The following is a 14755-nucleotide window of genomic DNA, read 5'->3' on the forward strand; positions in this document are numbered from 1 at the left end:
GTAGAAAAAAGACCTGATAGTACGTTAATGTCTGCGTTTGTAATAGTTGTATATTTTAAGTTGTATATATGTTTAAGTACTTTTTAAAAAGAATTTTTAATAAAATTTATTTTTTTCGTTGGTTTTTATCTGCCATAAAATATTTAATTCTACTTTCAATAAATGAATAAATAAAATGGCTTATATAAAATCAATCGGTTCTATGGTTTTAAACATGTTTTCTGTTGACACTTTGCATCTTTAATTAAATAAAAAATTTTATTGATGATCTCTGATGAATAGATTAACTAGCAAATAAGTTTTTTTTTAATAGTTTTTAAACAGAAAATTAATTTCTACGAATCCATTTGTATTAAAACTGATAATTTTCATGTTAAAAAATTTTGGTATGATTTATATAATAATCAAATAATTTTTCCTCCTTTATCTGAAGTACATTTTTTTTCATTGCAATATCGTAATAATCATCCAACAGTTTGTTTTATAAATTTAAGAAATATATATAATAAAAGCATATGTAATTATTTAATAATTTACTATGGTTTCTTACAAATTTTAGGCACACATTTTTTCAGAATATTTTTATGGGTTTTAAACATAAAAAATTAGCTTTAGACAAAATGAACTTAGATCATAGTCGTTTAATTTGTCGGTCACTTCTTTTGTACCTCAGTACGGTAAGTCAACAATGTTTTGATTTTATGGAAAACTTTTCAACATTAGTTTTAAATGTTTCAAGGAAATTATTTTCTTTAATGAAAAACTGAAAACATCTTTAATCTAGAGAAATCAAAATAACGTGAAATGCAAATTATTAAAATCGATTTACATTAAAAATCTAAATCTCATAATTAAAGTCTAAATTCTAAATGTCGACTTATCTCAAAACCACGGTTTAAAAATTTATTTGCCATTTATATCTGGACTTTTTAAACTTTTTTATTTTGCGTTTTTATAACGAAGTTTCAGCACTCCTTTTAGACTTTCTCAATAGTTATTCTTTGGTTAATTAGTGACTTTTAGACAAAATCGATATTTTACATTGTTTTCAATTTTTTGATCGATTTTTTTATATTCTATTTTAGCTAGTTTTCACATTTTACTTAACTTTTTGACTTACCATTTCATTTTTAGCGCTTTATATGTTATTTATTTATTTATTTTTAAAAGAAAAAGCTTATATTGTCAATTTGATTTGCTTGGCGTTTGTCTTAGTTGATTTGAAATGATGAAGAATTCTTACCGATGTAGTTGCTTGATTTTAAATTTTGTATATTCGAATAATCTCTGTTTAGTCGTTTCTATCTATGTATATTTAAAGTTCTCTTTTAGTTCTAATAAATACAGGGAGGGGGCTTGGGAGGGCTATATTGCTTTTCTCATCTATTCAATGTCTTTGTATGCCCTTATCGGGTAGTACAAGGTGAATAGCTTTTTACTTGTTGTAACTTGCAATTAGCAATTTTTTTGCGATCAAAAAATTTAAATTATGTGACCACAATTGGAGTAGCGACCTAAAAATCAAAAATACTCTGCTTTACATAAATTTCCATTAACTAATTTATCCAAATGTTCTTTCATGACCAGTGAATACTTTCTTTATATTTCCTATGTTTTTTATGTTATATTTTCTCTTGGATAGGTCGTGGTGGTACAAAATCCCGTAACCGTGTCAACGGCCTTGATCCCAACCACCATGAGAACGAAAACAATGTTAATGACAAGAAGAGTGAAGTGTGCGAATTAACACCCTACATACACCCCTTTCTTCGTTTCTGTTTGGACTCTTCATCAAGTAAGTAATTTATCTTTATTTTTTTCCCGTCACTCATGTTCTTTATGCAGTCATGTTCCTCCTTATTTTCTCTTATGCCCTTCAGCCCCTTATGTTTAATAATTCCATCTTTATCTATTCATGTTCCTGTTCATCTTAGGTCTATCTTTCCTTCATTTCAAGAAGGAAAGAACATGTCCACACATGTTCTTGTATATCTTTTTTCTTTCCTTTATTTATCCATATTCCTTTTATCTCCATGTATTATCTCTTTCTGATAATCCATCTTATAATTCTTTCTTACCTTCGCCCACTTATCAATTTTTCCCTCCTCCATTCATATTCTCCCTAATGCTAATTTCTTATGTCTTTCTTCTTCGCCATTTATCCTTTATGCTCTAACTTTCTTCTTCTTAACACTTCATTGTTCTTTCCTTTCATCTCTATATTTTTTTCTCTATGTATAACACCCGTGTCTGCCAACATTCACTCTTTCCGAGAAAAGATTTTTCAGGTTGTAGTAAAACAATTTCCGAAAAGCAATTTTACTCAAAAATATATTATATTTTGATCTGGTTGAAATTCGCTGTCGTAAAGACTATTATATTTTTATATCTTTGTAATTTTTACATATAGTGGTGGTCAAATTCATTTATGTTGTTGTTGTTGTTGTTGCTAATTCCTATCTGGTCTGACGGAGTCAGACCAGATCAATAAATCCGTTGACATTTAGGAAGTCCGAAACTAAAAGGGGAGAGGAATGAATGTAATTCCAGTCCAGCCCTAAACAGTGCTCAGGTGATGCCTGGTTTTGTTGGCATTTAGGGCAAAGAGGAAAGATCTTTTGATTAGCAGAAAATGTGAGACTTTTCAGGTGTCCACTGGCCAGTCGGGATAAACAAATGTTGGTCTGCCTGTCACCAGGAAGAGATAGAGTCCTGGAAATGAAAAATATATCATTAGATGATGACTATTATTTGTAATCTCGAATTAATCTTCGATTTCTGTAGCATGTGAAAACCACTGTACAATCTGATATTAACAATATCAGCAGTCAAATAAGTTCAAGCGAAATATTTAAGTATTTGTTTTCAAATAAAATAATGAAGGGAAAAAAAACATTTTTTTTCCTTCTTTTTACCCTTTTCAAAGTGCAATTCTGAGCATTTAAAGAACTGTAGAAATCTTTAGAGTGCTGAACATGCTAAAATGACACTTTTCGAGAACTCAGCCCTACCAAAAGAAGAAAAATTCCACACGCACTTTTAAAATTCTAAATTTTGAGAAACGAAGAAATTTTAAAATGTATCATTCTTCTGTTCATATGTATCATGAAAATAGAAATGATTGTAACATCGGAAAGTTTAATTAGAATGTTGATGTTGCATCTAAATCAAGTCTATGAAATCCAGTTTTAAGAAAGTCTAATGCTAGAATTGGGTTTGTGAAAAGATCTTGTCAGGAAGACAATCTAGTACAATATGGTCAGGGGTGGTCTTATGACCAGCACACTTCAAACAGGTTGGGGACCTTTTTTTCAATTGGAATAAGACTGGTCTGGTCCAGCCTACAAAACTTGGGCTATAAAGCTCAAATACTTCGGGCAGCCTCATCGCGGCGAGGGAGTCTTCCTGGGCGGAGTACGGCGAATTTTCTCCTTCTTGGGCCACTCTAGGCCTGAAGGCCACTGCATTTTGACCAGCTAATGCCTGAAGCAATGGAGCATATCAGACTTCTATCTATTGGTGCTCCAGTGATTTCTTTTTGACAGCAGAAGCTGCCCCTTTTTTCGATGTATGACTATGTCACTGACCCATGTTAATGCTGCCTCCACCGTTGCGCAGTTAAAAAAGGGTCGTTATCGTGGTTTAGGAAGAGGACCTCTAATGAAAAGTTTGTTATAGTCTCCAATTAAGCTTGCATCTCTAAAAAATATAAAGATTAATATAATGGTATTCCTACTAGTGCCTCAAGGATCAAATTCTTCTCATGGTTGACGTTCATGGTGCAGAGATCATAGCCATACAGGAGTCGAAGCTGATCATTAGTTCCTTTATTAAAGTTAATTTGAATGTTAAAATGATAGTGAAGATAGATGATATGATAAAATGATAGTGAAAGGAATTTTCGGTGAATTAATTGTAGTATCAGTTAATATTGATGAACTAATTTTTTCAGTAAAACACTTGAAACACTAAATGAACACACACACTAAATGAGCTACCTAATTAATCATGTTGAGGCTGTTTTTCGAAGGCTTGTTGACCGGCGTTGAACAGCTTATCCAATTCTGAGTTTACGACTATCAATGTTCAACTTCGTATCCTTGCAATTTTGTTCCCATCCCAGAAGACTCATGTATCAAGCATTAGAGCAAACAAGCCTTCGTGATGGAATTTTTCGATGAAAGTAACCCACAAATGCGTTACACAGAGAGGATAATTCTGAAAACATCCCACTCTTAACCCGATGGCAAGGGGTTTCTAACCCGTGATCCATCTGCCAATATATTCCGTCATCACCGTGATCGAGAGCAGAATTTGTATCAACCAGTCATTATTAAATTCAAACTTGGGTCACCTCATTGAGAGACAAACGCTCTATTTCCAGAGCTACCGTGGCTCGAAGACTTGATTTTTAACGGCGTTGAACACTCGATAAAATTCTGGGTTTGCGACTATCACTGTTCAACTCTGTATCCTTGTAAGTTTGAACCCAAAAGACAAGGAAGCTCCTGGATCCAGCTTTGAAACAAACTATCCTTTTTGGAGAACTTATTGATGGAAATAACCCACATTTGCGTTACATGGAAAAGAAAACCTCAGAAAGCTCTCGTGGTAAATGTTGTTGTAAATTCGAACTATTATTCATAACTGCAAGGTTAATTTTTGTCAATTCATAGCCAGTGGGTGCCCTGTGTAATAACGGAAGACATCGATACAAAGAAAAGTCATAGTTTAGTGAAAATAAAATTATGACCCAATTTTTTATTATTTTAAAAGTTGTTCCACTGCTGTGGTTGGAGTCCATTAAAAATAAGCGAAAATTAATTGATTTCATTTGAATAATTTTCATGGTTAATTTATTGATTACAATAATTTTCATCTAAATCTGATTATCTCACCAAATTGACTTTTTTTTTAAGCTATTTGTTCGTTTTTAAATAAAACCATAGAATAAAATAAAAAGCCTTGTTTTAACTAGCTTTCAAACTGTGGCTTTTCTATTTTCCTTAGGTTTACCTATCACATCACCGTTATCAAAAAATTCTTGCTGTTCCGCTTCTCGAGAGGGGAATTATCTAATTTCAGAAAATTTCACCAGACATTAAAACTTTTGCTGTAGTTTCAAATATTGGAACCAGAAAGCTTCTTGCTCATTTTTCACAACTTGTGATTCAACCATTTTTCATCTTTATTATGAAATAACGTGCTGCGAACAATGTTTTGGTTGTTAGCGAAATTGATTTTTGGTATGTGAAAAGAAGTGAATCGAAACCGATACACACTTATCTTTTTTATGGTTCAGGTGATCGTTTGACAAGTGTGGTGTCATTGCTGAATGATAGCTTGACCCTTTCTTGATCGAAGGAAGACTTGTGATCGATTAAAAACGTATCACTGTTGCCAAAAATGTTATAATAATCTCATTCCTTCAGTACGTTTTTGTTTTCTCAACCGATAAATTGCACATTTCGTTCTTATTTATGTTTTAGTTCGTGGTACCACCCCATTCGTAACAAATCGTTTCTACATTTATAAAGAATGCTGTCTGAAATATTACTAACTAGTCCTTTCATACTTTCTATTTTGATTAAATATTGCATAGTGTTCTGAAAGTGTGGCATATGAAGAATACATTACCACATTTTCAATCTTCTATGAACTTCTTTCTTTTATTCCATCACGAACATTTTTTAAGACTTACTTTCTCAAGTTCTTTTGGAACAGGTAATTTGTTTTTAATTGAAAATAGATTGTCATACTTCTAAAAATAGCTCGAATTGAAACCATATTAAGTTTCATGTTAGGTGTCGAATTATATGTTTTATCAACAAAAAATTGACCCATTGTTTTCAATAATGGGCATATTTTGAAATACATAGAATGAATAGTCGCCTTTTAGATACCTGCAATTATTCTTTATGTGAATCTAATCCAGCAATACACTTTTTAAAAAAAATTTCATATTTGACTGCAAGAACAAAAAGCCGAGGGGCGGATCAAGTGGACCGGTCAGTCGAGCTACACATTTTGAGACCTAGAAATATATGGCTGTAGAAAAAATATAATTTCACTGTATACAATTTTCGCTAAACTTTCTTGCATGACGGAAAACAAAAAAGAAAAACTTCTTAGATATAAAATTAATCTAAACTAATGTAAAAGTATATATTCATTTCAAAATGTTTCTTTAACATGTCTTTAAAAATGTGAAAAACTTCATATTTCTTCATTCTATTGGTGTTGTGTTCTGAAAGAGAGAATCATGAGCGGTAGGTAAGACAGAGGTAACATTTAAAAAAAAAAAAAAAAAAAGCGACAAGAGATTTAACCTATAATACTTAATAAAAATTTCTAGATTTTTTTTTATTATATATATTTAAGAAAAACCCGGGATAGCCTGGTCGGTAGGGCGCTGGACCCATGTTCGTGAGTTCGATCCCCGCCGGGCCGAAGACTCCCCGTGTAGTAAATGGTGACCGATGCACGTTAAACCTGTCGAGTCTCAAAGTCCTCCATGTTCCCATAACAAATCAAACCTCTGGGGGTACTGATCCAGGAGTTTCCTTGTCTTCTGGATTGGTTCAAAGTTACAAGGCTACGGAGTAGAACTTTAGTAGTCGTAAACCCAAAGTTGGGTCGGCTGTTCAACGATGGTTATAAAATAAAATAAAATATATTTAAGACGTGGACAAACGGAAAAAATGTATCTTGTATCAATAGGAATGGCGTAAAAATAAATTTAGGATTGATCTTGAAAAAATTAAAATGTAGCTATAGTGTGTACCTATAGTGAAAGAAGATTTCGAATTGGAGATTAAATTTTTGGAAAATAATCTTTTGTTTAAACAGACAGTTATTCTGTTTTTTTTCTTCCAATAAATGCTTAGGATAATATATAAAAGACAATAAGTGGTTATGTAATAAAATTTTTTTGAAAATATTCACCCCCTCGTTTGCTAACAGTTAGGAGAATGGTTAGTAGAAATTTTGAATTAATAATAACCTTGCGTCCATTTTGTAACAAGCATCAAGCTTATATTCAAAATCATTAACTTGAATATAAGTTAATGATTTTTACTTTAATAACCGAAGCATGTTGTTTCAGCGTTTGTTTACAGACAGGTGTTTTAATAACTAACTACAACTGTAAAACTTAAGTTTACTCCCCTAAAAGAATTGAATTGATGATGACGAATATAGAATGTAGGTTGGTTTATTTTTATTATCTATATTTTTTTTGTTATTTATACTTATTTTTATTTAAGGATTTTTATTATTTCGCACATTTAATTTACTATGAATTTTTTAAAAAAAAGTTTTGAGTGGCAGAGATAGGCTTAAAATGACGTATCACGTAATATTCTAAAAAAGTGAAATTTGAATCCGTTATAACCTTTATCAAAAACTCTCTTCTTGCTATCTTAGATTTTAGATTTAATTTTTGTTCTTCATTTTCTTGATTTTCCTTTCTTTCTGTATGTTCCTTTTTTTTTTAAATGTCTTTTTTTGTAACCCACTTTAGATCGTAATTCATCATTCTAGCTGTATATATTTTTTATTATTTTTTTAAGTGGAAAAGAAATGTTTTGCTTGATTATTTGTAGAAATTCTATGAATTTGTTTCTTGTCAAAAATATAAATCAATAAAATCATGCAGTTAGTAATAATTTTGGGTAGCTAATTTAATACCCTCTAATAAATAATCGTCTGTTTTTAGATTTTTTGAAATAGGCTTCCAATGATTACTTTGATACTGAAACCGATTTGAATGATACTGAAAAATTCTTTCGGCTTAAATTACGCAAAACGAAAGATATTTATCTAGAATCTAAAAACAGACTGATGTATAATTTTAAAGAATTTTTAAAAAATGCTGATTGCAGAATTGTATTGATATAATATTGTCAAAAAAATTAGCTTAAAATTAGCTAGCAAATTAGCTAGCGAATTTGTCAAAAAAAATAGGCTTCCAATGATTACTTTGATACTGAAACTGATTTGAATGATACTGAAAAATTCTTTCGGCTTAAATTACGCAAAACGAAAGATATTTATCTAGAATCTAAAAACAGACTGATGTATAATTTTAAAGAATTTTTAAAAAATGCTGATTGCAGAATTGTATTGATATAATATTGTCAAAAAAATTAGCTTCAAATTAGCTAGCAAATTAGCTAGCAAATTTGTCAAAAAAAATAGGCTTCCAATGATTACTTTGATACTGAAACTGATTTGAATGATACTGAAAAATTCTTTCGGCTTAAATTACGCAAAACGAAAGATATTTATCTAGAATCTAAAAACAGACTGATGTATAATTTTAAAGAATTTTTAAAAAATGCTGATTGCAGAATTGTATTGATATAATATTGTCAAAAAAATTTCGCTTTAGTCCTTGAATAACGTCAACTATATTTTTGGCATTCTAATAGTGCGCCGACTTTGTACTCGTATTTTACATATTTCGAAAGATACTGCGAAGTGTAGTAAAAGTTTATCCCAGTTTATGTATGAATATTGATTAAAGCCGATTAAAAGTATATTTAGAATTTCCTTCACTGTCTCACTAGTTTTTTTCAAAGCAAAGTGCATAACACCTGGCATAGCGACCAATCCAATTGGACTTTTCTTTATTTATGCATGCAATAGCGAACTTAGACTATTTCGCTTAAATCTTTTGAAAACAGTTAAAATTGAATTCAAAGTACGTCCGCACTGTCAGAACCGCGGTAAAAAAATATTCTTCGGGACAACGGCATTCATTACGGTTTATAAAATAATGCCAGACAGAGTCAAGACGCCTGCCATTGTAGCTATTGGCTCTGCTAACATGTTTGAGATCATAAGTCTAAATAGTTACGAAGGGATTATCGACCTAGTCCATTCTTAGATTTAATGTCGCAAAATGTTCTCGTCAGAATGGATGGTTTCTCAACTTGCTTAATGAGAGTCTTAGTGCTGAACAAGACAGTGTTGAGAATAATCGTCATTCCATTCACTATAATTTCATTTCACAACTGAACTTAGAAGCAAAGGATTATACTGAAATGATTCAATTATAAAACATTCCAGTGTTTATTATTGTACCACCAGTTCTAAAACCAATTGAAAGAGGGGATTAAACGAAGAGCTTATAGACGAAATTTTAATTTACTGACAGTATTGTGAGAACCAGAATTGAATGACTGTAAGTAGAAAAGGCTTCAATCCTGATTACCACTTTTTAAAAATGATGCTGAAAATAACTTATTTCCTGCTTTTCCAAAGCAGTGCGAAATTTTTTTAAATATATTTATAATGTAATGCTTGGGCTATAGACACAATTTCTTTCAGATTTTTGACACTGGTTGAAAAAGCAGAAAATAGTTTACTTTCCAGCTTTTTCGAGAAGTAGCAAACAGGACTGAAATCCTTTCTGCATAAAGCAATTGAATACTTACATTTCAAGAAGAATAAGATCACGAATAGCTACGCCTATGGCGTCAGCCCCTGCTGACCGTATATAAGCAAAATGGTGTGTTAAAGTTGAGCTAAGTTTCTCCACATAAGTTAAAATGTTAATCAACGTGAAATTAATAAATACAGAGCCGTATCACACATCGAATTTGCCGAAATATAATTCTTTCTCGTCTTCATATATTTTACAAAGCTTAGATTTATTATTTATGTTTTTTATTGTAACCGTGATATATTTTTGTTTTGTGTACCTGGCAATTCGATAGATAATAAGTTAATTTTCTACATGACTTCGTGCCTGTCTTGGTGTTACGTTGAACAAATAAGTAAGAAATTGACACTTGACGGACTTGGCTTACTCGAAATAGAATGGAAAGAACAGTTACTAACGTCAGCAAATCCATGTTTTAACAACCTATCAGGATCGAGATACTCACAATACGTCACTTGCAGGTATCCCATTCAATTGTTCTTCGCTCCTCTCGATACCTAGTCATAATCAAAGTGATAGTGAAGTTGGTTGTCGAAGCAACTTTCAAATATGCGGTAGTGTGTAGATGCGGTATCATGAGACTGACTTATCTCACCTGGCAAACTCTACCAAATTTAACCTGTTAACTGGATATGTCAAAAGGTTTCGTCTTACACGAACTACCACTAAAATGGCCATGACATTTTTCGTCGTGGAAAATACTTGAGGTGTGATGATATTACTTATGACTATGATGAAAAAAGTCCCCATAGTGAAACAAATTTGAGTTGAACAAATGAGTCCAATTCCAATTTGAGACGAATTTGCCAGAATACTGCTGTTAATATTGATTGAGCCGGTCCTACATATAATTAGTTAGTTCAGTTAAGATAGTTGAGAAACTCTAGTACGTAGTGAGTTCTGAATCGCTTGCAGTAGTACAGAATTTGTTTTCTATTTCAGCTTCCTGGGGAGGCATCATTGTTCCTTTAAGGGTATTTAACTTGCATTTTGAGGATTAAAAGTCAGTTTTAAACGTCAATTTCTAATCGGAAAGTATGACCGTTTTAATCTAACTGACAAGTGGCAATTTCGAGTTAATGTTTCTCACCAAAAAAAAAAAAAAAGAACTAAAATTAAATTTTGAAAATTTATTCCGGTGCCCGTAGCCTAAGAAAAGTTAGAAACATGTTTTAGTCAGTTGGAAATATTCATCATTAATTCATTCTGTAAGGTCTTATATTATATTCTTATTGTTTAATTTGAAAAATATAGTTTGTAAATAACTTTCTGATGTCTGATCCGTTTTCCGATTTGGAATGTCTGGAATTTAGGAAAATGTATCTAAAACAACATAGAAATTTACGTTTCCTTTAGTCTTAGTGGAGGAAAATCTGCCAAGTCTTGCAATCACACCTTTTTGTAAAAACAAATGTCTCGTTCTCAACTTTTTTTTTCTTTTGTAGGAGACAGAGAGAAAATAGGTTCGATATAAGTTACATACTATGAATGTTTAGAATTCTTATTGCTCAAGAGATTTAAGATTGAAGTAAATCATGTTTTGATAAATCGACTTTTCTCAATGGTTAATTATCTGCAAAATATCAACGTTATGTCACTGAATAATCTTTTTTTAAACTAGTTATATAATGCTGATCTATCAGTGTAATTAAAAAAAACCTGCTGATTCATTATTTAAAATAACTGTTTGGAATAAAATTTTCACAATAGTAAAACAGTTTGAAATGAGACGAAATTCAAAACTTGCATGAATTTGAATCGTTTATTTTCCCGTATCATATGTGGGAAATAAAATTCTTCGTTTTGCGGTATTTTAATTAATTTAATGTTTAAAATGTTTACTCCTCTTGGGCCATATGATATAAAGCTCTACAGTAAGTGCCGTTTGAAAATTTTATTTATTTGCTTGGAACTGTGCTGTGAAATTCTCAATAAAAAACAAATAATAGATTATATATTTTTCAACATTTTACAGCATTTGAAGTGTTATTAGCTGGAATTCTTTAAAAGGATAAAAATTCACTCCATTTCAAAAGTTTAAGCACAAGCTAAAAATTTTGATTTTTAAAGACAACCACAAAATGTCAACAAAAAGACATTTTAATGCGATGTAATAAAAAATATATAGTATAAAGAATTTGCTGAACGCCACTTCATTCAACCAATTCCGCATATACTAGGAAATTCACTAAGCCTAATTTCAAAAAAATCACTATATTAAATAATAGAATTAATTTTAATTAACGAACATTTCTTGATAACATTTCATTACTGTTATGATTTAAAAATTTCGAGGAATAATTAAGAATAATAATTTAGAATTAAGAATTTTTAAAGACAACAACCAAATATCAACAAAGAGGCATTTCAATGTGATGTAATTAAAAACAAGACATAAAGAATTTGCTGAACTTCACTCCATTCAAACAATTCCGCATTTACTAGAAAATTCACTAAGCCTAATTTCAAAAAAATCACTTTATTAAATAATAGAATTAATTTTAATTAACGAACATTTCTTGATAACATTTCATTACTGTTATAATTTAAGAATTTCCCTGTTATTACAAGACATATTTTTCAATTCTGTAGTATTTGCGAACTTGGCTGTGTGCTTAAATGTTTGAGGCAGACTGTAGTTGTGTGACGTATGGAAGAAACCTTTAATGATGTTTACTCAATACCGCTTTATGAATTCTATCTATATGTAAACGAGCGTTAGTTGAAAAAATAAAAACTTTTCTGTGAAATTGCTTCGGTTTTTTAAAAATTTCGGGAGCCGTTCAATTGGACTAATCAAAAGTCTTTATTATTTCCACTTATATGACGATTAAAATCTAAAACAACATTTGGGACACTCGATATTTATCAGACTTTTCGATGATTTACTTATTTGTAATTGATAAAAACTTTACATTTTCTCTTTAAAAACATGTTAATTTTTTGATAAACTGTTACAGTTTCTATTTGCATCAGTTTTACAAGCCTATTTTAGTATAGAGAAAATGTATGTTGATAATATTTCTTATAGATAGCGCTTTGAATGTATTATTTTAATTAGTTCGAATAATTGTTCCCCTAAAATGTCGTCTTTTACAGGAGGCATTAAATGAGGCTGTCATAGTTTATAGCAAACGCAATTTATTTATTTTTAATAATTATCATTAATAATACACATCAACGCTATGGCATCCGTTTCACTGTAGCAAGTAAATTAAGAAAAGAACAAGAAGTAGAATAACAAGTAATGGAATTAAGTGTATCAGATTATTAGTGGACCGACAAATTATTGAATAAGTTGAGAGTGGTGATCGAAATACTTTTAAATTTATTAACTCTAGACTTAAATTTTATAACTACAATTTAAAAATAAATAAAAAAACTTTTGTCACGGAAAAACCGCTGGGCAGAATGGTGTGTATTAGAGTGCCTGTATTGAACTCTAGGCTCTCTAGTGTGTATGTATCCAAAATCATAAAAGGGCAAATGGTTTGATTTAGAATTCCGGAAAATATGATTATTTACGGTTTATTTAGCGCGTTATTGTTACAAAATCCTATTCATCATCGCTAAATTCTCTGAATGGACAAAAATAGTCACTGCTCTGGGGGAAAATAAAGAACAATTATTTACAATAGTGCGCTTTCATTCCTTTAAGCACTCCATTGGAAATGAATACTATATTTTAAATTTTTCTCACACACTTCAGCAATGAATGCTTTGGTCCATTTACTAACTGTAGTTTTCCCATTGTACTCGAACGTTTCTTTCTTTCAATTCGATTAAATAGTTACTCACTCTACCGTTTCCTTTTATTCTTTCCCTTGTCTATTTATAATAAAGTTCAGGCAAATATTAGATTTTTTTTCTTTATTTATATGGATTTTCCGCTATGTAAAAATATACTACTTCAAAATTATATATTCTCCTCTACCCGTCGAGAAAGGTTCTGTTAAAATATCAAAGTGAGGAACAGAAATTAATTAAAAAAATATATATAATTAATTTTGAATCGTTATCTCCCTTAAAATTATTTATTAGATAACGGATATTTTATTTACAGTTTAATTTTTAGATTGATTATTTATAATCTATTTCTTGTGGAACTTATAGATAAAAATTGTTGAGTACTTCAAGCATCAAAAGTTCTCAGCATACTACGTTTTTTCCTGTGCAGGTACTTCAATGCTGTAATGAATTTGCCATTATTTTCTGGTTTATGAAACTTGTAGATTTATATATGTACGGAAGTATTTTTATCACATTTCAATATTCACAACTATGTCAAAATGTGGACATTTGTTCCGTACATTTAAAATTCATAATGAGGAAACGATGAAACTGGAAATCGTTTGCTTGAAAAATCCTTGCTTGAAATTGATTATGTGTTCATCATTCGAATTACTGCAGTATTTTCGTTTTCTAATGTTCAAGTCCTCCCACCCCTGTTTTTAATATTAGTTAATTAGACCCATTAAAAAATATATTACTTTGTAACCTGGTAAATAATGGATGATTTAAAAATTAGATTTAAATAACATGTTACTGGTTCATTTCATTTTCATAGTATAAAGAACACACTTCGTTCGAATAGGGGTTCTAATATTAAATCGAATTTAGAGCAAAGAGACTGTTCAGCTGATTCATCTTTTGATAGAAGGAAACGTTATCACAGGATTACATTATCAGGAGCTTTACGGAGGAATGATATTTTCGTGAATCTGGATTTTAACATTTGCTGCCCTACCTCTGCAATTTAAATCTGGATATCATGCATTGTGTAAAACAATATTTGCTCAGCATGGTTTAGTCATTATAAATCCTCTTTCTATCTTTTGCGAAATATTTGTTCTTTTTTTTTATCATCAAACTTCCAGCAAATGGGTAAAAAAGTTTTTGTTTCATTCGCTTTAAGTGTTCTCTTGGAAAATAGTGATGTGGAGTTACCAAGTGAGATAGATTGCCATATTATATTAATTTGCTTACAGATTTATTTCAATAACTATTAGTTAACATAGTTTATTGATTGGTAAATCATAATAAATTTTAAAAAATAATTTTGCGGCATATTTACAATGGTGATGTCCATGCCAGAGGCTAAACTATATCACTTGACTATAGTACAATTCTACCAGTTGCCGTAATTTTGTGGTTGTGAATGGCAACAAGTTATTTACTCTATTCCTACTGGGAGATTCTTATTTGAATTCCAAAAGAAAAGTATTTTTATTGGTTGCTACTAGAAACTGATTGATCATTGGTGAATTTTCAGTTGGCAAGTAAGTGAAGTGACGTCAGCGCAGACAT

General features: G+C 30.7%; 1 protein-coding gene across 6 annotated transcripts in view; it reads left to right on the forward strand.

Moving 5' to 3' along the window:
* Positions 1–14755, forward strand: part of LOC107437210 (protein-tyrosine sulfotransferase 1) — a 55278-nt gene that overhangs the window by 24065 nt on the left and 16458 nt on the right. For 3 of the 6 annotated variants that reach the window (XM_087156955.1, XM_043043141.3, XM_043043140.3), the window contains one exon: positions 1643–1795. Coding sequence is in view for 2 of the 6 variants with exons in the window: in XM_043043140.3 (XP_042899074.1) it covers positions 1643–1795 (153 nt within the window). In the remaining 4 variants the exon portion in view is untranslated. Of the gene's footprint in view, positions 1–1642; positions 1796–7174; positions 7208–14329; positions 14728–14755 lie in introns of those variants that run through there. The other 3 variants (XM_021148469.4, XM_087156956.1, XM_021148476.4) reach the window with 3 other exon arrangements.

The sequence above is a fragment of the Parasteatoda tepidariorum genome, chromosome 2, assembly GCF_982258835.1.
Source record: "Parasteatoda tepidariorum strain Cologne lab strain chromosome 2, Ptep-v5.0, whole genome shotgun sequence".
Classification (NCBI taxonomy): Eukaryota; Metazoa; Arthropoda; class Arachnida; order Araneae; family Theridiidae; genus Parasteatoda; species Parasteatoda tepidariorum.